Source organism: Anguilla anguilla, chromosome 7 (genome assembly GCF_013347855.1).
Source record: "Anguilla anguilla isolate fAngAng1 chromosome 7, fAngAng1.pri, whole genome shotgun sequence".
NCBI lineage: Eukaryota > Metazoa > Chordata > Actinopteri > Anguilliformes > Anguillidae > Anguilla > Anguilla anguilla.
The window spans coordinates 53,080,289-53,101,814 of NC_049207.1; the positions used below are offsets into that span (position 1 = coordinate 53,080,289).

Genomic DNA, 21,526 nt, shown 5'->3' on the forward strand with positions numbered 1-21,526 from the left:
AATTCCACGGCCCCCCCCCCTCGCCCCCCCAGCGGAAATAAAAGATCTGACCTCAGCTCACTCACACTGTTTTCATATGGCTGCTGAATTCCTGTGGAAAATCTCTGCACTGTAACAGGAAAAAATTTAATTAACCTCACTCGTTTTTTTCTCTTACCTTTGCGTATTTTCACGCATTTATTGAGCCTGTAAACAGTGATACCTGTCTTTTTAAGTTTTTTTTTTTTTTAAATAAATTAAAGCTGCCAACAGACCTTAAAAAAATAAAAGCTCATGGAACTTCAAAGGGTCCAACTTTCACACGATGGTTCTGTCTCACTTTACATTAACTGTGCTAGATAGTTTGGCCTCGGGGAATAACACATAAAATATTTTGTGAGATTTCGTTTTCACCTTATCTTCCCTGAAAACTTTCGCAAAATGTGCCACATTTGAGCTATGTTGGCTTTCCTGAAGTGCAGGTGTTAAATGCGTGAGTTTTCCTCTGAGAAACTGAAACTTAAAACATGGAGCTGAGCACTTTGCGTTCTCCTGTAACGTAGCTTCGGGGCTGGAAAGGCGTCTTTTATCACCAAGAGTGTCACTGCTCCTTTCTTCCACAAGCACATAAAAAAAAAAAACTTCTGTCTTAACAAGTATTTTAGTCTTGTAATGGGACTTGGAATCTTTTTGTTTTCTCTCAAGTAAAAAGTACAAGCTTGTTTTAAGTTACCGTTCGCCTGACAAGTGAAATTGTCTCACCTCATTGGCAATATTTTTGTCTTACTTGTCAAAAAAAGAAGAAAACAAGATTTTAACTCTAAATATAAGACTAAAATATTGGTTGAGATTGACTTATTTTTTGGTTTTTGCGGTGATGTCGGTGCCAGCGTGACCATCTCGGTATCGTTTTATTGTCTCTCACATTGTGCGCTACAGTATCTTGCACGAAAGCCCACTTTCACATGCATTGCATGTGTCCTGACATGTTGTACTATAGATGTTTTTTTTTTTTTTGCAGTTGCTTCAAATGTCATCAAAGCCAACACAATTTGTCTTGCATGTGTGAAGCAAAGAGAATTGTGGGAAAATGATGTGGGTTTCATGTTTACCCTGTAACTGTTATTCCCCAATATGTCTTATTCCCCTGTTAGCACGACTGGTTGTATATTGTATTTTCTCTTTTCACAAGGCTCCACAGTAACTGTCTCACACCCATACATTTCTGTCGACTTGGTGGGGAACATGAGGTATTTTAAACCTAATGTTTAGGCGTCTGTGGTCTTCTGTGTTCAGAACGCTCTTTAGATCTGATTCATAGAATGCGTCCCAAGAATGCTTGGATATACGCTTCTTAAAAATGGCTATTCTGGTTTGCTTTGGAAATGCTATTTTCCCTACTTACAAAGTGTGTGACCAGGTTAGGTCAACTGCTGACATCCAGCTCTGTGTATTCATGTAGTTTGACAATAATTTTGCATGTGGACAGTCAAGCTAGAGCCAGTTCCTTGGCTCTAGGTGTGAAGTGGGGTTGAGTAAATAAGTGCCTGGTACAGCTCACAGACCGATGGTCTTTTCTGCCCTTTTCTCCCGTACTCTAAACTTGACATTTTTGTCTTCATTCCCCACCTTTTTTTGCCTTGAAGTGTATATTGTATACAGCTCATGGACCAAAGTTTAGTCACTAAAGAATCCGAGAAGTGACTTGTGCGTGAGTTTTTGCCGTTGGTGCATGCAGTTGACTCCCCCCCCCCCCATTCGCGCTAAAGCTAAAGACCTAGCAAGCCCTGCAACTTTTTTATGCGATACAAACCCCACAATAACATTCTCACATCCTTTTATAATTGGATTTCTCAGTGGCGCGGGAGTGATTAATGGTATTTAATGTGGACATTTGAATGCATCTTTAGCAACTATTGCTGAAAGTTCGCTAATTAGCCGTGTTCACAACTAGTCTCCCAACTTCGAGTATTCCCCTGAAAGTAGTCTGGAGTACTTTGAAATGCAGCTTTAGATTGTAGCTTTATTTAGGCTCTTCTAATCACTGTGTGTCTGTGGGTGTGTGTGTGCACGCTGATGTGAAGCTAATAAGCTTGAATTAATGCAACCCATTGTGTTGATATTGCTTTGCATGTTTGCATTAATACTTTAAGTCATTTATTTTGTCATTGTGCTGCTTGATTTAATGCCGTTGTACACGACAAGAAGCACAAACTGATGAATAGAATTTTATCTAACAGCATACGTTACGTCCAATAGGTTACCTTTGGGATACGTCTGATTGGATGCCTAGTGTTCATCTTCCTGGAATCCAGGAGTTTCCACAGTACGGTCCTGTGGGAAGCCCCACCCCTTTGTACAGTGATCCCACCAATCTGGACACAGATTACTATCCGGGAGGCTATGACATTGAGAGTGACGTCCTGCCTCCACCGAAAGACTTCCCCGCCCGCGATGAGTTGCCCCCACTCCCGGAGCGGGGTGACCAGTACGGGCCACTGCCGCCCCCCAGGGAAGTGTCCTCCCCCCCTAGTCTGTGCTCCTCCCCCCTCCACAGCCAGCAGCTGTACAGCCTCCACCGGTATCTGCCCCAGTACCAGTACCCCACGGACCTCCCGCAGACTCGTGACCCCTCCGCAGGGGTCAAAGGTCACGGTGTTAGCTTCCTCACTTACCCCCTGGGCGGGGGGCGAGATTTGGGGGCGCCCGACGCGGACGTCTGCGCCTCGGCAGCCTGTAGCTCGGACGCGTCGGACATCGCGGCGAGCGATCGCGAAAGCGTGGAGGAGGAGGAGGAGGAGGAGGAAGAGGAGCGGGGTCATGTCGCCACACCAAGCTCCGCACCTTCTCTCACGCCGAAAAACTCCACGACGCAGCACACCCAAGTCTGACGCCGACTCCAAACTTTTCAAGTGCCTCGACTGCACCGGCGCTACGTCCGCTAAAAACGCACACCGTTTCCCCCGCTGGGGGGGGGGCAAATGTGCCCCGCCCTGTTACACCGTGGGACGGCTGCTCTTTGCCTGCCACAGGAATGCACTGGATCCCATCGCACTGCAGACACACTGTCACAAATGGCTGCGCTTAAAACAACCGTCATGCATAATAAACTCAAAAACAAATGTACAATGCAGGAACTCAAAAACAAATGTACAATTAAAGAGAGAACGAACCTGCCTGTCTGTTCAAACACATTGTTCCAACGATGCAAGACACTTCTTTTTTTTTTTTTTAAAGCAAGTCCTCGGCCATTTCATGTAAACTGTACTGTACTGCTTTGATCTCAGAGTTTACTGGAGTTTGTAGATATTTTATGTTTTTTATTTCCCAAAAAAAAAATATTACTGTAAGTGCTGTGAGTTCGGCCATACTGTATTTAATACAGAATCAGAAAAGAAGAAATGTGTGTCAAACTTACGGTCTCAGAGTACCAGTAAAATGTGCTGTTTTGCGGGGTCTTAAACAAGTGTGTGTACATCCATAAATTTTGTTCGTGTGTAAATAGCGACTTTTATTTTTTCACCGCAAACATGAGAACCATTATATTTATAGTGCAAAATAATTAATGGGCACATGATTTTTCCAAGTGTCTGTGTGCAAGATGGTCTTGATGTGGATTCTACTGGATACTGCCACTAGCTCACTCTTTCCTACTGGCAATAAATTATTCATAAAATGTGCTGATTTTTAATTTTTTTTTTTCCTCCCATTTATCTTATTAAAAGAGAAGTGGTTACAGAGTCTTGTAATACCTTTGACGAATCAAAGTTGAACCATACAAACTAATTTTGGCTTATACTCAGATCTGTGGAGATTCAGCAAAGAAAGATTTCCCTGATTCAGAATGTCAACATCAGTTGCTTGGTTCTTACTTGACAGAAGGCGACCATTTTGAGCTGACCTAATCTTCCTGAAAATGTTTTTAAAAATGTAACATCAGCACGTTAACCAGCGTTGCAGCCTATGTTATTTCTGTACAAGGCTGTCGTCTTCCTTTTGGCAAACAATTTGCAGGTCTGTTTATATGTTATCGGTCTAAGAAATGTGGGAAAGTTGCATAACTCCTGCAGCGACTTCATAAAGGCTTTTGCTATTTTTATAGCGCCTAGCTAGACTGTTTAAACATGAACGTGTATCCTGTCTTATGCTATAGAAATGTAGTTTAAGGGTGTCACGGGTGTCAAGTTGTTTCTGTGTTTTTAGAAAAATCAGACAGATGCAGATCTTTAGGTGGGAGGCTCTCCTTAAGATGGCTGAAGCCGTCCTCATCCACGAGGTTCTCTGAGAAAAGCAGAGCTGAAGTATGAATTATGCACACTGTCCAAACTTTTAACGGAATATTTTCCCCCTGTTTAAGGGCCAGCTTTGTTTGGCTCTAATTTCCATAAGGGAGTCATGTTTAAAAACAGAATTTGTTGTGGTCAAGGAAGCTGATTTGCATGAGACCGTGAACAGAAATGATTTCTTTTGGTTAACTGGCGTGGTTCGGAATGGAAGATGAAGTTGGCCGAGGTGTGTGTGTGTTTGTGTGTGTGTGTGTGAGTTGGGGGGGGCGGGGGTATGCATTTCAAACCTAGCCTGCAGTTTTGGTCAGGCTAGTGGGCTTAGTGAAGTGCCCGTACTGTCTCTGGAGAGAAGGGGACTTAGCATACTTCTAAAAATGATGTGAGAGAGAGAGAGGGGAGGAAGGAGGTTTTGAAGCCAGGCCTGTGCATGATGCTAAAAGCAGGCTGTCTCCTGAGCCTGACCCCTCTCACTTTCAATGGAGCTCTTACTCAAACTGTTTACTTTACCTTTCTTTCTGAACTGGTCTTTCAGCCTGAGAGAGAAGAGAGAGGGTAGTGGGGAGGGTGGGGGTTGGCGGTGGGGGAGTTTTGCTTACTTGGGCTCTCGGTCCAGAATTTTCATTAGTGGAAATGCACCTTTTGAGGGTTGTGGAGGGTTGCGCTTCAAAGAGCTGTGTTCTGTTTACAGCCGTTGCTGACGGTGACGGGTGTCCCGCTGTATAGGTTCAGTGTCGGTCGTAGGGAACGGAATGGTACGTCCACAATAAAATTTTAAAAAAAGCTTTGATTTTTCAAGGTTAATTCTCTTTCACGAAACACACAGAAGGAGCTGGTGCCCTGAGACACTCCGCGCTGGTTTAGCCCTGCTGCTCGGAAGCCGCTTGCTCTCGACTTTTAACGGTAAAGAATCGCGGACGTCGTGTGAATACTGATTGGCGATGAGGCCAGCCGCTCCGATGCACAAGCACTTTCAAAGGAAACGGATTTGTTTCCGTGGTTGCGAGACCGGTACTTTAACACTGGGGCGGGAATGTTTGTTTGTGCCGACTCTTCAATAGCAGGAAATATGTTTTTTAACACCGCCGTTATGTCGTTGACTCTTTAAAATAAATGCTTAATTTTGGGGAAGGGGGCAGTTCATTAAGGGGGTTTGATGTACCACACAGCGTGTCCATTCAGCATTCTTAGTGAATCTCCTCACCCTGGTTTGGATGGGGCACAGGGGGAGTCCACAGCTGTGCATTAGACGAGAGGAGGTGGGTGGTGCTGAGGACTGCAGCAGATGGAGGAGTGGAAACTGTCAGGTAAGCCCTGTCTGTCACTCACAGTGATGGGGGGGGGGGGGGGGGGGGGGGGGGGGGTGGAACTGTAGTTAACACCAGCTGACATAGTGGAAGACATGTTTCTTCACCGTGAAGCATTTCTCCTGGGCCATGTTTTTATTTTGATTTTATTTTTTTATAAATAAATTCTTATCAAAAATGAAATATGAAAGGGAAAGTTCCTCACTTATTTAATGCATGTTTTCCCCCGGAGCGAGGCGCACAGTGCTGCCAGCATGTTCCACATTCCCGCGCCTTTGTGCAGGGTTAGGTTACGCCTTGCATTTTAGAATTTTTCACGCGCTTTTCATTTCACTGGCAGTTGGGAGTTCGCTTGCACCGAAATGTCACGACTCTCATCGTGAGGGGTGGAAGTTGAGGAAATATGTGCGCGTGCGTATTTTACCTTTAAATATGAATTCCTTGTGAACAGCACCGTGAAAACATAAACACCCAAATGCAAATAGAAGATGAGCCTGAAATCTTAACTGATCAAACCGTTTAAATTCAAAATGCTGTGTCATGTGGAATTTGTATGCTCTGCAAGTGTTGCTTCAAAATGTGCTCATTCCGGGCGTTATTGATATTATGCTTCATGATTCCAGTTTACTTTTGGAATGGCACCAGGCTCATTTCCACGAAGCAGAGATGGCTACACTCATCTGTTAAAAATGCGCTTGCCTTAATATGTCTCATGGCGTGATTCTTCCGTGGCGTGATACTTACAGTCAACACAAGATGGCACTGTCGCCCCACATAAATTGATGTGCCGGATCCCTCCTGGTGTATAAGAATATATTCAGTAGAAATGGGATTTTAAGGAAAGGTAAGCATCATTAGGACCAGCATGCCGTCTAATTAACTACACACTATTTTTCACACTATACTAAGTCACATCTGGCAGCAGTATGACTTCTTTTTGTGAACTATTAAACCTTATCATAATTTTTAATATCCCAGTAAAATTTAATGGAATTGTAAGAAAAATAAAAGTTAGATAAAATAATTTTATAAAAATGACAAGATTGTATTTTTCCTAATGTACTGTAAAGGGGCTCTATGATATTTGCGATCGTATTTCTTTGAATATAACTGACGTGTTGACAAATTAAGTTTTTTAAATATTCAGTTAATAAATGTTAATCTTGAGTTCAGTGATCACTTCAAAAGCAGAAAACAGTGGTAGTAGCTGCGGTTAAACATGTTGACGTGCTGCAACGACACCCTCAAGCGGGAAGGAGATGCGCTTCTGTCAAGTGCAGTACCAGCAGTGTCCTGACAGGGGGAGCTGTAGGGCTCTGCTGTAGGGCTCTGCTGTAGAAGGCAGACAGGAACCTCAGCATAGCCTCGTCCCTGGCAACCCAGCCCGGACAGGGTTCTCAGTCATACAGGCCTTATGCTTAGAATACATATAGCAGATCAGAAACAGAAAATATAATGTACCTAACTAGTAAAGAAAAATTAATAGGCAGTCACCTGAATTGTTAAAAAGCTGTCATATCCTTAGGAGTTCAAGACAACTGTCCTTTAATGATATTGGAGAGGTCCTGTATGGGTTAAATTAACATTTTTTGAAAGTCATCTGAAAAAAACTGATGATAACATGTTTTTCGCTTTATCCAGTCCCTTCTGGGGGATACAGATGTATGTGTGCCATTGGGTAATATGGAAAGGTTTGTGCTGTCGGGCTGCCGGTGGAAGCGTGCTCCTCCGGTGTGCCACAGCCTGGGTGAACCGTGGGCACGCAGGCCCGGGCTCATTAAACGCATCAAGGTGGACCCCAGGTGGCGGTATCAGCGCTTGGTCCAGCTAATTGCCCAGTGCAGCCTCCTCACACCTGGACACATCAAAGGGAGGATCGTCCCTGCCTAAACCCAGGTGAGTTCGCTAAGCCACCACGGGGCTATTTTTGTCGTTTCTGAGGCGGAGTGTGAGCACAGTCCGCACTGAAGTGCCACTCGCCTTGTGTTTGTTAACAGCCCCGAATGACGTAGCGTACGGCTAACGTCCGGCATTAAAACACCCATTTCAGTAGCTACCTGATTTCCTGATGGATGACTTGGCAGGAGTGCGGCCAATTTCAGCACCTGCCAAAAAAGGTGTCCTTTTTCAGGGCGTGAATGAGGTCAGACCGGGCGAGATGCGATGTTGCTGCCAATAGGTGGAAACGCCTGTTCCTCAAGGGTGAGCTTTGACTGTGTGATGCCAGTGCGTGCCCAGTGAGTTGTGCCACACCGTCGTGTGGCTGCAGAAGGGAATTCCTTAAAGGCATGCTGTGCTGGGTTTGGCTGGATAGCGGGACTGAGTAAAAAGCGGAACCCCTCCCAAATCTGGAACGTGGACTGAAGTTAGACGAGCTGTTCCGGGTTGTACTTAGCGCAGTTATCCAGCTAACTCCAATAATCCTGCTTCATGTAGTTACCCCCCTGATCTTCTCATCCTTATCATCTTCTGCAGCAAAACAACAAAAAAACACTGCAATGCCATGGCTGCTCAGAGAACTTAATCACTCACTGTCACTGTAGTGTGTTTGGGTGGCCTGCCAATTTGACTTATGTATAATTGGGCTCTCTCTGTCTTGTCTTACTTCACCCCATCACTGCACATTTGTTTTGCCCTGTTTTACCACCATCTCCATCGATCCCAGCCGTTCTGTACTGTAAGTGATTCTCGCGTCTGAGAAGTTAATCGAGTCCAGTGCACATCGTGGCCGCGGTCCAATGCAATTTCCCACTGAATTCATTATTTACGCTTATTTAAAACAGCAAGCACCTGCAAAACGGCACACATGGTCGACAAGTTCTTCCCTTAATGGCGCTGAATGCATCGACTTAAACTCAAAGTCAGCGCTCTGTGTGAGTGGCTTTATCAGTGGTTCCCCCCGGGGTGAAAGGCAGGAGAACATGGCGTTCCTCTCAAAATGACAAGGTGCGTTCGCGGTGTTGTGACAGGAACACGATATATCCGTCAGATATGCCAAATGTTAACTTCATATTTAAAATTGCATCAAGTTCTGTTTCCAATGAACCACCCCATCGCGTAACCTTTAACTTGTCGGTCTGAATTACAAGATGGACGCATGTTTTTTTGCGACTGTAAAGTGATGTCTTTGTGGTCATTTGACACCGAAATAACTTGTTCGTTGCAGACAATATCTACAGCATTTGGGAGCACCCTTTGACATCTGTGACTGAAAGTATTTTCATTCAACATTTGAGCATTACAAGAATAATAAAAATTTTAAAAATGCAGGGTTACCGGTTACCTATGAAACTATTAATTGGTGTGGAAACACACCATTCCAGGACACTCTCTTGGCATTTTGTTTGTTTCATCCTTTCTTTATTTCCTTTCCTCTTTGAGCGATTGTACAAAGACATCGCCTTGGAACAAGGCCTTTGCATGACGGTGTCTTTTTGCGTGTATTTCGAAGGTGTGTATTTGAGTAGTTCACGATTACTGAAAATCACATAAGGGTAAGAGGTACAATAATATTTTTTTCAGAAGTTTTCCTCCCTACTAAAGAAAAACTAATTTACATCTTTTTTAATATTTGTCCTCCACTGTATGACGTTTTCTCCATGCACCCCACCTTTTTTCACCAGTGTAATCCATTTTTGTTTCTTTTTTATTTTTTTATATAGGCCTATTGGTATATGCTTTGATTGTGCTACTTTCTAACTGTTTAATCACCAAGATCAGATTGCATCCTGAAGTTCCGTTCTTTAGATGGCGATAAACTCGTATCAGCTATACCGGAAAGTTAATTGCAGTTTGTTAATTTTGCTGATGTCTTTTTAAATTTTTAAAATGTGAGAAAATCAAATGTAAGGAATATACGTTTTAATACTGAAACACGGCACACCTTTTAGGTCATTTTCTTTTATTTATAAAATGTGGAGTGATTGATATTTATTTACGGTGAAGCTTTTTTTGAATGAATTAATTAATTGAATTGAATTATGAACGTATGAATGAATTGATGGAATAATGAATTAGGCATGAATGATGAACAAAATAATAATGAATGAACGCATGAATAAATGAACGATTCATCACTCCAAGGTTAATATGAATGAACAGGGAACATAGAACGTCGCACGAGATTGGAAGTTCATTTGCAGCTACGTTCCACGCGGGGGCAGCGTTTCTGTGAGCACCGACCAATCATGACATGGATGGAAGAGCTCAAGTTGTCACATACCAACAATGTGATGGGTAGATACTATGCAATAAAAGTGTAGACACGTGCATTTTGGGGGAAAAAAAAGTTATCGGATGACAGAAGTAGCTACACAATGGAGAGGAAGAAACACACGGAACATTACAGCTACTTTGCAACCAGAAACTACAACACCTATGGAGACAGAACCTGTTATTTATATTGCTGAATGAGAAAGTAGGGGCTAAGATACAATGAGAATAAATGGAAGTCATCTGAACAATTCTTCGCTGGGCACAAATGAGCTAAATCTGAGTCGTCCGCCGTGGGTTGCTACGACTTTGGGAAGCTTTCTGATATTTACAATTGTGGTTGACATCTTGGGCAACCTTTTGGTTATTTTTTCCGTTTATAGAAACAAAAAACTCAGGAATGCAGGTAAGAGACAAACGAAAATGTATCAATATTTTGTATTCGAGAGCGTAACATAACCCTCCCCGATGGGATATTATGCACAACCATTTCCTCTTTGTTTTTACAGCAATGCATTGTTGAATGTTGCCTATGCTAATAACGGACGTTAAATAGCCTGCTGATAGTAAGAGTTCTAGTGAAATGACGGTACTAGGCGCGCGTGCCACTGAAAGCTGCCGGATAACTATGGGTTAGACGTACATTAGGCTACTGATTGAATGTTTACAAAGTTAGAAAGTTGCAGTTTAGGTACTTATTATGGAGATAGAGAGCGCGCGAGAGATGATAACACGAATAATTTACAGATATCTAGTACCATCGCGACTTTATTTACGGCTGTATGACTTTGAGAGTAAATGTAATATATTGTTTGCATATTGAAAATTACGTCAAAAGAACAAAATCAGCAACTGAACGTGTCTACACTCAAATATTGGAACAATTACATATCAATAACCTCATTAAAAGGCTGAGCTGTTTTGCTTTTATATTTGATCTATGTCAATCGACTACTGTTGTGAAATTTTGTCGAAATGTGTTGTAACCTTTTTGTGACCATCTTAAATATAGCTATGACAATATATCATAGGTTTGATTGTGGTACATTGTATGTCTATGCAAGAAATAGGCCACTTGCTTAAATAATTGAAAAAGATGTCCGAATGAGTGAAGTGTCAGAATGAAGGGATGATGTTATTTGGATGCACTCGTTGGATAGGGTGGCCTCTGAAGTAGCCTAATGTTATAGCTCCAAACCATGACATCCTGGGACGATGAGGATCTACCAGGGCTCACTTGTTTACGGACAGATGGGCGTGTATAAAGTAGCGAGGGTGCTCGAGCAGCCTAAAAATTTTTTTGCATGAGTGGCGTCACGTTTTACACTACGCGATGCTCCTCGAGCTATATTTCGCAATCGGGAACTAGCCAGTGTTTTATGTGTGTTTGTTACTGCATTTTTCTTCATTTTTGACGGGCGAAGATTTAACGTATGCACATGTTTTGTGTTCTATATACAATAATGTGATCACTGTATATAGACAAATACAATTTGAGTAAATGTATTATTATTATTGTTGTTGTTTTTGTTGTTGTTAATGTAATGTAAACTGCTTAGCTGACGTAGTTGCATAATAGTTTAAAGTCAAGAATGCGTAGCCTTCAAGGTGCGTGCAGGTGTTGGTGTACGTTCCACACATGAATGCAAATTTCGTCTTGGCCGCTTCCGTTCTTTCTGGATTGCATCACACGTTAGACATTATATAAGACACATTACATGACATAACAAATAACCTGTCATGCCCAGGGAGATTATCCTGAAATGTTCCACACATTTATCAGTAGTTTTCACAGTATCTTGTATAGAAGAAAATGAACAAAGGATTTTGTGCCGAGTCGACTTCTGCTCCTAATTATTTAATTAGCTCAATCATAGATTGATCTCACGTTTGTATAAGCGCTGGCTACAGCCAAAGCCCACGTGTATTCTAAAGATTTTTTTCTGCGCTCAAGTACTGGATTGAGCAAACCATTGTGGTTTCTAGAGCTGTCAGAAAACTAAAACTAAGGTAATTGGTTGGAACGGAAACCAGGGCCAGAGCTATGCAGCTCTGTTTTAACCCGTCAATCACCCCCTTGAAATAGTGCTGTAACACAAAAAGTACAAGAGATCTCACTCTGTGGAGTGGCCTGTGTATACATCAGGCTGTACAGAAAGACTGGGCGGAAGCGTAGTAGCCTATAATGGGTAGGGCAACCTACTGATCTTGTAACCAAAAAGGTCACCGGTTTGATTGATCTGCCGTTGTACCCTTGAGCAAGGTACTTAACCTGCATTGCTTCAGTATATATCCAGCTGTATGAATGGATACAATGTAAAAAAATAAAAAAATAAAAAATTTAAGTTGTGTTAGTCCCTCTAAGGTCCCAGGTCCTTACTGTTGAGTCTAATTGTAAGAAACAAATGCAGCTGTTAACCTAAGTAAAAATGAAATCAGATGCAAAACCAGACCTCTTTAATTGCATAGGACTTAATTGTCTGCATATAGACCAAAAAGGATGCTAAAACCAAAATTGTCAGACGCTCCACAAAGGTCTCCTTATGTAAACATGTGAAGTGAGTGAAAGCTATCAAAATGCTCATGCTCATGGTCCCAAACGTGAATGAGTCAATGCAACGCATCATCTACCAAGGTGACTGTACCAAAGTAAATAGTGCTGTGTAAGGTTATTTCATATGGCTGCTTTGTTAGTCAAAATGCAAGCGGCTGTGCTCTGGCTGCCTCCGTGGCCAGTGTGAATGAGTGCAGTGCTTTCTGATGGAAGTGTGTCTGCACTACATGTGGAACGGTTAAAAGCCTGTTCAAATGCAGCACAATATGCTCCAGGCAACATTCATTTTCTCTCTCTCTCTCTCTGTCTCACACTCACCCCCCGCTCTCTCTCTCTCTATCTCTCTGTCTCTCTCTCAGTCTCTCTCTCTTTCACCCCCTCTCTCTCTCACCCTTTTTCTCTTCCTCTCGTTTTCTCTCTCTCACCCCTCTCTCTCTCACCCTCTCGTTCTCCCCCTTGTTCTCTCACTCTCTCTCTCAGACACGTGGAGTCAATGACGTCAGTAGAATTCAGCGATGAGTGTGCTCTCCTGTCAGGGGTGGCATGAATGAGGCTGCTGTCTGTTGCATAATGAGAGAATGAGTGGCAACTGTGGCATCGAGCTTCAGGTCATGGGGACAGATTTTAGGCGGGGGGGAGGGGTGGGGGGGGTGCAGGAAAATCTACCGTTTGCTTCTATGCCAGGTTTAGCACGCACAGCTGTCCTCCATCTTTCGTTTGCTGGTTGCCCTCCTTTTTGTTTGTTTCTTCTGATGTTCTGATATCGTTTCATACCAGATTGTTTTCAGAAGCAAACTATGGGGGACTGATGGGAATTGTTAATTACTTACCGATGCTTATTTTAATATTAATGCATTTGACTTGTTAGGATTCTGGTTACTGACCAATGTTACTGTGTCAGTGTCACTCGCTCATTGAAATAGCTGGGCACATGAATAAGAGGAAATGCATTTCTTCCCAGGTATGAAGGTCATGTAAACTGCACGTGCATTTTTCTTTTATCGTGTTGCAGCACACATAATGACAATGTGCATACATTTGAATACATTTATGTTTCCGCCCACCCTGTTTACATTGCTCAATATGGAAACAAACATGAAAGGCGTGAATAACATTAATAAAATTAATATGATTTATTGTTTCCTGCAGTTGCTCTTTATGTTTCAGATAGACATAAGCATTCCCACTTTCTGCACAAATATCAAAGTGCTGACGCGATGTAGAGGAGATCAGTGGACGATCAGTACAGGAACCATCCCTTGACATGTGTGATGCCTTTCCTCCTAGCGGTCATCAAGGGGTGAAGTGTGCGTCGTCCGATTGTGTACTGTGCTCCGCATGCACAGATTAGTAGGTCGTATCCACCCTGTGATTGGTCCATTAGCCTCCTGCTACGTGCGCTTCGTTAGGTTTTTTCTCCGGCGCGTAGCCGCTCCACCGTGGGAATATTTCACGAGTGTCGCGGACAATCGTAACACGCATAAGAAGGACCGGTCTGTCTCCGCCCTCACAAATAATGCAAGGATCCATTGTTCCTCGGCGACACGCCACGGTTGCTTTCTTCTCTCCCCCACGTCTTCCTGCTTTATTAAATAAATTCAGCGTCTCGAGATTCATACGCAGTGACAGCGCTGTCAGTTTCCATCGCTCGAGCGCGGCAGTCCTACTGTTAGGGGGGAAAAAAAATAATGCGGTGCAGTTTGTGTGTGCATCTGCATGCAAATTCTGCCAGTAACACTGTTTCGTTTCAGATGTGCGGGAAAAAAAATATTCATCCAGTCCAGGGTTGAGAAAGAGAAACATGCTGCAATAAAGCCATGTAGCGAAGACCAATTTAGAAGAAGTAGGCGGGTTTTTTGTGAAAATAAATAAATTAATAAAAAATCTCTCAAAACCTTGCTGTTGAATTAGAGGAGACTTTGTTTAATCTGAAATCACGACGTGATATGCCCTCGTCTTACTTGATGTGAGCGGCAGTGGCGTCACAGCAAGCCTTCTGGCTGTGGTATATGAAGTAAAATGTCTGCTCATTCATGAGGAACGGCGCTCAGCACGTTACCTGCACAGTACGTGTGACGGAGAGAAGGCCCTGTTTTGCACCACTAGAGCTAGGGTTTTATTATGCAGGAAAACAGCTTGAATTAAGTGCCTCTCTGTTCGCAGTGTATTTGGTCAATTGAAATGCGTTGATACCGAATGAACGTTACATAAAATCGTATGTATGATACCTGTGAAAGCAATTTAAATTGACAAACAAAAAGACAAGATATCACTAGTAGACTAGAGAACAGTGGTTCCTGGTATGCTGTTCGGCCTTACCTCCATGCACCTAATACCACTTTAAAAAACAAACAAAATATGTGTAAATGTGGATTCACAGTAGCTTTCCTCAGTCTGTCATACCGGAAATCTTGTTTGCAATGTACAGTATAAATGTGTACAATGGCGTCTGGAATTGGGTGTCACTTATTTGATTTCACCTATGGCATCCTTTCAGCTGCCCCACAAATCAATCAACATTCATAGAGGCGTCAAAATGCGACAATAACTTTGGTCCAATACACATTCCCCTTCAGGGTATCTTTGAATTATAAATAATTAAAAATGAATGAAGTACGCTTTTGAAATCAGTTACTGGCGAATCTATAATCACCAATCTCCCCATCAATGAAAATATCACACTCCACTTTAAGACCAATTAGGGAGTGATGTTTGTCGGCATGGCTGTTTTTCATGTGTGAAACTGCCATTTTAGTGATGCATGGCTGAATAGCTACCATTTCCTGCTGAGGGAAAAAAACTGGTTTAATTTTCGAAACGTTGAAATCTGGGGTGTGTGCTGAGATATTGAATGATCATCTCACGTGTTATGCAGTCATCAGCTTCAAGTGCACTGAGACATTATTTTTAATCTGCCCACCCATGCAGTACTGTCAAAAATAAAAAGGAAATCCTGATGACACTGCTGCAAGATCGTTGACCTTAGCCAGGGAACTGAATCATATTGCAATTAATATGAATTTCTCTGTCTCCTTTATTGGTTGAAGTCAGGATTTATTTAATTCTGGCGTGATCTGTGCGCCGTAAGTTGTTCAAGGAAAATGGAGAAATTAATTAGATTTAAGACGGCTCATTCCAGCATGAAGAAAAGGTATTTGATGTAATAATTATTTTCAGAATCCGGATGAACATTAATTTGCAGAATCTAGTTGTTAGAGCTCTGGCTGTGTTTGTGATGAATGTCATTACATCTGTCTATGGTGAGCAAAATTCTCAGGTTTTCGCTGCGTATTCAATTCTGCAGTCAATGTCTGACCCACAAATCCTCTGGAAGTCTAGGATCTTGTTACATGTATATGTCTGTCTCTGCCACTTACTGTCTGTTGACAGCTCAGCTTTTCAGCATGAACAGCCATTGCTCCACTCAGTGTAATTGTAAATACTCGTTTTTACAAAAGGATGTGCAGTACAAATCATACAAGGTCATTTCCAGACAAACCATTTTCATTTACTTGAGCAGACTAAATGATTTTGCCATGGGTATTTTATTCATTGTATTTATTGATTTCTCGCTGCTTTTCTTGTGTAGTCATAGCACATCTTGCATAGTCATGGCACTTGTATATATGCATGGGTCGTTGTCTGGGATTATTGGAACACAAGGTTTATGAACAACTAACTGTCCTAGAGCAGGGAATCCATCTTTCCATCATGTAAGATCACACTTGCTGTAAGATGCAGCAAGCCTGTATTTGTGCTGCAATTCACATTAGTCTTCACCGTTCTGAAAAGGTTGCAGCCACAAATTGAAGTGTTTGGGTAATGTGATCAATGACCTGCCTGCTAATGTGAAATTAGAGGCTAATACTCAATGTCAGTTCCATGTCTAAACGGCTCTTCTTGGGTTGCCCACTCAGTGGATAATGCATGCAGAGACGTTCTGTTTTGCTTTATGTTCTATCAGTTTACATTAATTGCTGATTAAAATGCCAATGATCAAAAAAAAAAAAAAAGAGTTTTTTTTTTTCTTCAAAACGTACTGTAAGAGATAAGTCATTCAGCATGGATCCCAGTGGCAGGTAAAGTTGCTTCAGAAATAAAGGTATTCCACTATCTGCCGAGGAGAAATGGAATGAAGACTGGCGAGCCTTCTTACAACAGCGTCGGATTGGCTCCTGGGGAGACAGCTGAAGTTCCCAGACTCCATTGCAGTGACCTCATTCAGGCCAGAGGGGGTCCTGCGCTCAGAGACATCAAAGCAGGCGGTCATGCTAGAACTAACGGTAACGGCGGTCATGCTGGGAAGACGGGATGGAGGAGGAGGCCGATGAAAGGAAGAGGGGGTGAAGTATCAGGACCCGGTGCAGCAGAGCCACAGACGGGGGCTGGAGGGCAAGGTGTGAGCCGGTGGGGGCTGGAGGGGCGGGGGCTTTGTCGGTAAGTCGCTCTGCAGAGTCTACACGCCCCTGGGCGATCACTGGAGCGCAGAAGATGAAGGCCATCAGACCCACCGCAGAGGCAGCTAAACTCGCCTCGACATAGGGCTATGGATCGGGAGGATGGGTCCGTGGGCGAGGAATGCGACTTGGACACAAGCCGGGACCTGTTCAACCCAGCTGGGTCTCCTGGGCGAGGGCGTCCGATGTTCAAGGACCTGAAACACCCGTAGACCCCAGGAAGCATCGCTGACGATTGTGTCCAAGTGCATCGCTAGATGTCCCGCATTGGGCGGGAGGCAGGAATACATCCTGGTCAGGCCGCCAATCTATCGCAGGGAAAGGTGTTTTGTTTTTTTTGTTTGTTTTTTTTTTTATATTTTAACATCATAGCCGTTTGCTGTTTGCTTCCCGCTGTTTGGTGAGCGACGAACTGACACGAATCGCAAAAACCGCTGGTGTTTCCCCCCGCTCTATTTCCTCCAGTGAGACACAGAATGCGTAGGACAGGTTTTTTCACAGTGCATGATCTTCAAATGCAATAAATATACAAATAAAAAAAATAGGCTGACAAACTGAAAATTATAGCGATAGAATTCAAGTGGGCAATTTTGGTGTAGATAAGAGGTCAGGCACTTAATTACTGATAACAGATCTGCGGACCTGGCCATGGTGAAATGCTGTGAAGTAGCTTCATTACAAGGCAAATACATCATCTTTAATGTACGAAAATATCCCTGATAAATTGGAAACAGATTTAACGGAGCGAGATAAATTGAACCTTAGAAAAGTCCACTGATAAATTTCTTTTAAATTAAATAAGTAAAATCTTGAAAGTGCAGGACTTATAAAAGGTGCTCGGAATTATGATGAATCATTTTAATCTTGGAGATATTAACTGGGATAAACCTTGGCCCAGGGAAATCAAATTAAGCTTTAATGAGAGTCTCCCAGAGCGTGTTCCGTGGCGTGTGCTGGCTGATGCAATGCAGAGAAACAGGGGAACGCAGTCGAAACCCCCCAGGAGCTCTGCGTGTTTTTAATTCTCAACAAACGAAGACCAACCTGCTCGTGATCCAGTATTTCACACGCTGTATTAAAAACACACATTAAATACGATTTGCTTAATGGAAATTTAAAAAAAAAATTTTCAGTCAACAGATTTTTAGAGTCGATTAGTTGAATGGCATTGCAGACCAAGGCTTACTGGGTGTCGTAAAACTGTTGCTCTGGGTGACGTGCCCTTTCTCTCACTTTAATCACCTGTCCCTCAAAAGGTACACAGCCCTGTACTGCCCCTGCACACCCCTGAGTTACAGACAGGCGACAAAACAAGCTTCTTCAGACAGCACTGATTCTACCTTCCTTGGCCGTATACAGCGTATTAAAAGAAAGGGCAGGCAGTGTGGTTGAGCTGCTCGTAACCCCAAAGCCAGAGGTGTGGGCAGCGACTGGCAGCTGCAGGAGAGAGAGAGAGCGGAGGAGTGGGAGAGAGAGCGAGTTCAGGGGTGAGACCATTCAGATGGCAATATTCGCTCAAAACAGAGACCTTGAGGGCTGACTGCTGACAATCTAAACCTGGATGTACTGTTCCTTGTCTCGCCGTCGAGAGGACATTTTTTGAAATGCAAAGATCCCGTTTCCCGACAGGGAAGTATCAATGTCTCTGTAACAGACACATTCCTCATCTGTAATGTAGAAGTGATGGCTAGGTACTTAATCCATCACGGCCATCATTTATGTCAACAGGTGTTTTTCCCCCCCGCCCACATTTCTCTATGTAAATATAGCCACCTAAGACTGGCCAGGTTTACTCTTATGACACATTTAATGAATGTAAATTCTAAACAAATGCATGCTGTTTGTCTTGCCATGAATCTTATTTGACATCTGTCACAGGTAAAGAAAGCAAATAGCAGCGCTACTTTTGACCTCGAATGTAGATCTGTGCCTAAACTCATAAAGCATTTCAGAGGTTGTCGCCACTGTCATTATCATAACCTTAATTCTTTATTAGCTAAAACAGCTAAACTAAACCTACAGTCATTACTGTACACCTCATTCCCTGTGGGACCAGCCTGCATGTGATTGCAGCTAGTTTAACGAGATAATCCCAGACGGAACTGCCATTCTGCTAAATCCAGATAGAGGGCGCTAATGATTTTAAAACAATTACTGTAGCTACAGTACGGTATATCAATTACCATCTGGACACCTTCCCAGCAACGCCCATCACATTAAATTCATGTACCTGTCATTTCTAGCATAGGATGTGCCAGTAGTTTTCTAAAAATGGACTGTCAACTGAACAGGCAGGGCAAAGGGCGGCTTCTCGACCTCAGTGCACAGCGATGTCTTTCAGCCAATATGTTCTCCCTGCAGATATTGTTTACTGCGTGGTGTAACGTAGCTGTTCCGACAACTGAGAAAACGCAAGATGCTCAGTGTCGTTTGCGCTAAAGCTTGTCAAGAATCTGGTTTACCACTGCCTTGCACACAGTAAAATGTCCTGTGTTTCTTTCAACATGACAGTGTTAATTCAACTCTGAAATGTGGAACCAAAATGTATTCGTTAAGAGTCGAATTAACGCTGGACATTTTACTGTGCCTGAGCACTTAAGCAACACTAGTAATGTTCAGCTTTTTATTTTTTAAACGGTAAATGTAACCTCATATAGCCGCACAATGTACCATAAGGGCTGTCAAGTGATGTGCAGGCACTGCAGTAGACTGTGAATATGTGTACTAAGTGAAGTTGTTTTTTTTTTTTATCAAAACCCCAAAAAAAATTGAATAAAATGGAGTCAAATGTGGTAAACTTAAAATTAGCTTAATAGCTTAAAATAAACTTTCTTATCTAATGATGAATGATGTCCGACTTCATTGTGACGTTTTGTTTTTTTTCTTTTGCAGGGAACGTGTTTGTTGTGAGTCTCGCTGTGGCGGACCTCGTGGTGGCCATTTATCCATATCCCCTGGTTCTCACGTCCATCTTTCACAACGGGTGGAGCCTGGGGAATGCGCACTGCCAGGTCAGCGGCTTCCTCATGGGGCTCAGCGTCATCGGGTCGATATTCAACATCACCGGCATCGCCATCAACCGCTACTGCTACATCTGCCACAGCCTCAAGTACGACAAGCTGTACAGTGACAAGAACTCTCTGTGCTACGTGGTCCTGATCTGGGTGCTGACCGTGGTGGCCATCGTGCCCAACCTGTTCGTGGGGTCGCTGCGGTACGACCCCCGCGTGTACTCCTGCACCTTCGCGCAGTCCGCCAGCTCGGCCTACACCATCGCCGTGGTCTTCTTCCACTTCATCCTGCCCATCCTCATCGTCACCTACTGCTACCTGCGGATCTGGATCCTGGTCATCCAGGTGAGGCGGAGGGTGAAGCCGGACGTGCGGCCCAAGCTAACGCCGCACGACGTGCGAAACTTCGTCACCATGTTCGTGGTGTTCGTCCTCTTCGCCGTGTGCTGGGGGCCCCTCAATTTCATTGGCCTGGCCGTGGCCGTCAATCCAGGTATGGTCACGCCCCTCATACCCGAGTGGCTCTTCGTCTCGAGCTACTTCATGGCCTATTTCAACAGCTGCCTGAACGCCATCGTCTACGGGCTCCTCAACCAGAACTTCAGGAGAGAGTACAAGAGAATAATCGTCTCCCTTTGCACCGCCCGGCTCTTTTCCACCGACAGCTCCAACGAAGCGGTGGAACGGATCAAAAGCAAGCCGTCGCCGCTAATGACAAATAACAACCGGGTCAAAGTTGACTCCGTGTGAGTGCACGGTTACAGGCATTCCCAACATTCAGAGAGACAGAAAAAAAACATACCAAATATTATTATTATAAACAGCTTCCAGTTTTAGGACCATCTGGGGATTCCAATACACAATGACACCAACAGGACAGATGTGCTGTACTACAAATTCAGTTTATTTCCAAAGTGCATTACTGTTATGACCCGTTTCTCATCTGCATCTGCAGTACCAGGATGGTGTCAATATGTTTATTTTAAGCAAATGAAAATGAGTTCGTGTAAACCCTGATTGTCAGTTTAGCGAGGAAATGGCACTAAGTTTACAAATATAAAATCCAGCACACTCTAACCTTAAATGATGAAACAGAAACAGATATGTTTGTTTGTTGCAGAGGTTGATTATTTAAATGTTATTTTGAAATTTGAATCCTTCCCAGAAATTTTTTTGTTGTTGCCTGTTTTACCTTGCTTAATACCCATTCCTGTCCTTAATAATTTGTTTTGTTTTATTAAAAACGTTCTACGGTACTATGTCGTATGCAATGAGTGAATTGTAAATGTGCATGGGCCTGCCGTTGATAGAATCAAATGCATATTGAAGAATTGTAATGATATTGTCATTTAAATGCCCAACACCCCCCCCCCCCCCCCCCCCCCCCATTGCAGAGCGTGAACTTGTAATCTGGATTATACAAACTGGCATGTGGCTGAAAATTGATCGGTTTTGTTTATCAAGCTGTGAAATGTGAAGGATGATGAAATAAACGCTGATGAAATCTCCGGGTGTCACGCTCCGTGTCCGGTGGACAGGCGCTCTGCTCCGTCGTCTCGGTTGCCTTCTCCGAACGCTCCTTCGCCATTTTGATCACCAAAGCTGGTGGTGGCAAAGCTGCTGCCGTCTGAAATGCACAGACATACGCCTAATACAGAGCAGGCTGCTTAATATTCATTCATCTCCTCCAGGTGCTCGTTGTTGGTGTGGAATACTGTATTTC

At 43.3% G+C, this 21,526-nt stretch overlaps 2 protein-coding genes across 2 annotated transcripts in view; both read left to right on the forward strand.

Annotated features, from left to right (window-relative positions):
• The window catches only part of LOC118232172 (protocadherin Fat 1-like), a 60,982-nt gene extending 57,332 nt beyond the window's left edge, over positions 1-3,650 (forward strand). The window contains 1 exon segment of the mRNA XM_035426855.1: positions 2,239-3,650. Within this exon segment, the coding sequence (XP_035282746.1) occupies positions 2,239-2,870 (632 nt within the window). The 3' untranslated portion in view covers positions 2,871-3,650.
• Positions 3,651-9,737: 6,087 nt separating this feature from the next.
• Positions 9,738-21,037, forward strand: mtnr1ab (melatonin receptor 1A b). The gene is made up of 2 exons (XM_035426856.1): positions 9,738-10,187; positions 19,685-21,037. The coding sequence occupies exons 1-2, from the start codon at positions 10,004-10,006 to the stop codon at positions 20,551-20,553; spliced, it is 1,053 nt and encodes a 350-aa protein (XP_035282747.1). The 5' UTR covers positions 9,738-10,003; the 3' UTR covers positions 20,554-21,037.
• The last annotated feature ends 489 nt before the right edge of the window (positions 21,038-21,526 follow it).

Bases quoted from the DNA above. Each gene is read 5' to 3' on its own strand.
- mtnr1ab (XM_035426856.1), top strand. From the start codon at position 10,004: ATGAGAATAAATGGAAGTCATCTGAACAATTCTTCGCTGGGCACAAAT. The intron at 10,188-19,684 runs GTAAGAGACAAA...TTTCTTTTGCAG, and splicing joins CAAAAAACTCAGGAATGCAG to GGAACGTGTTTGTTGTGAGT.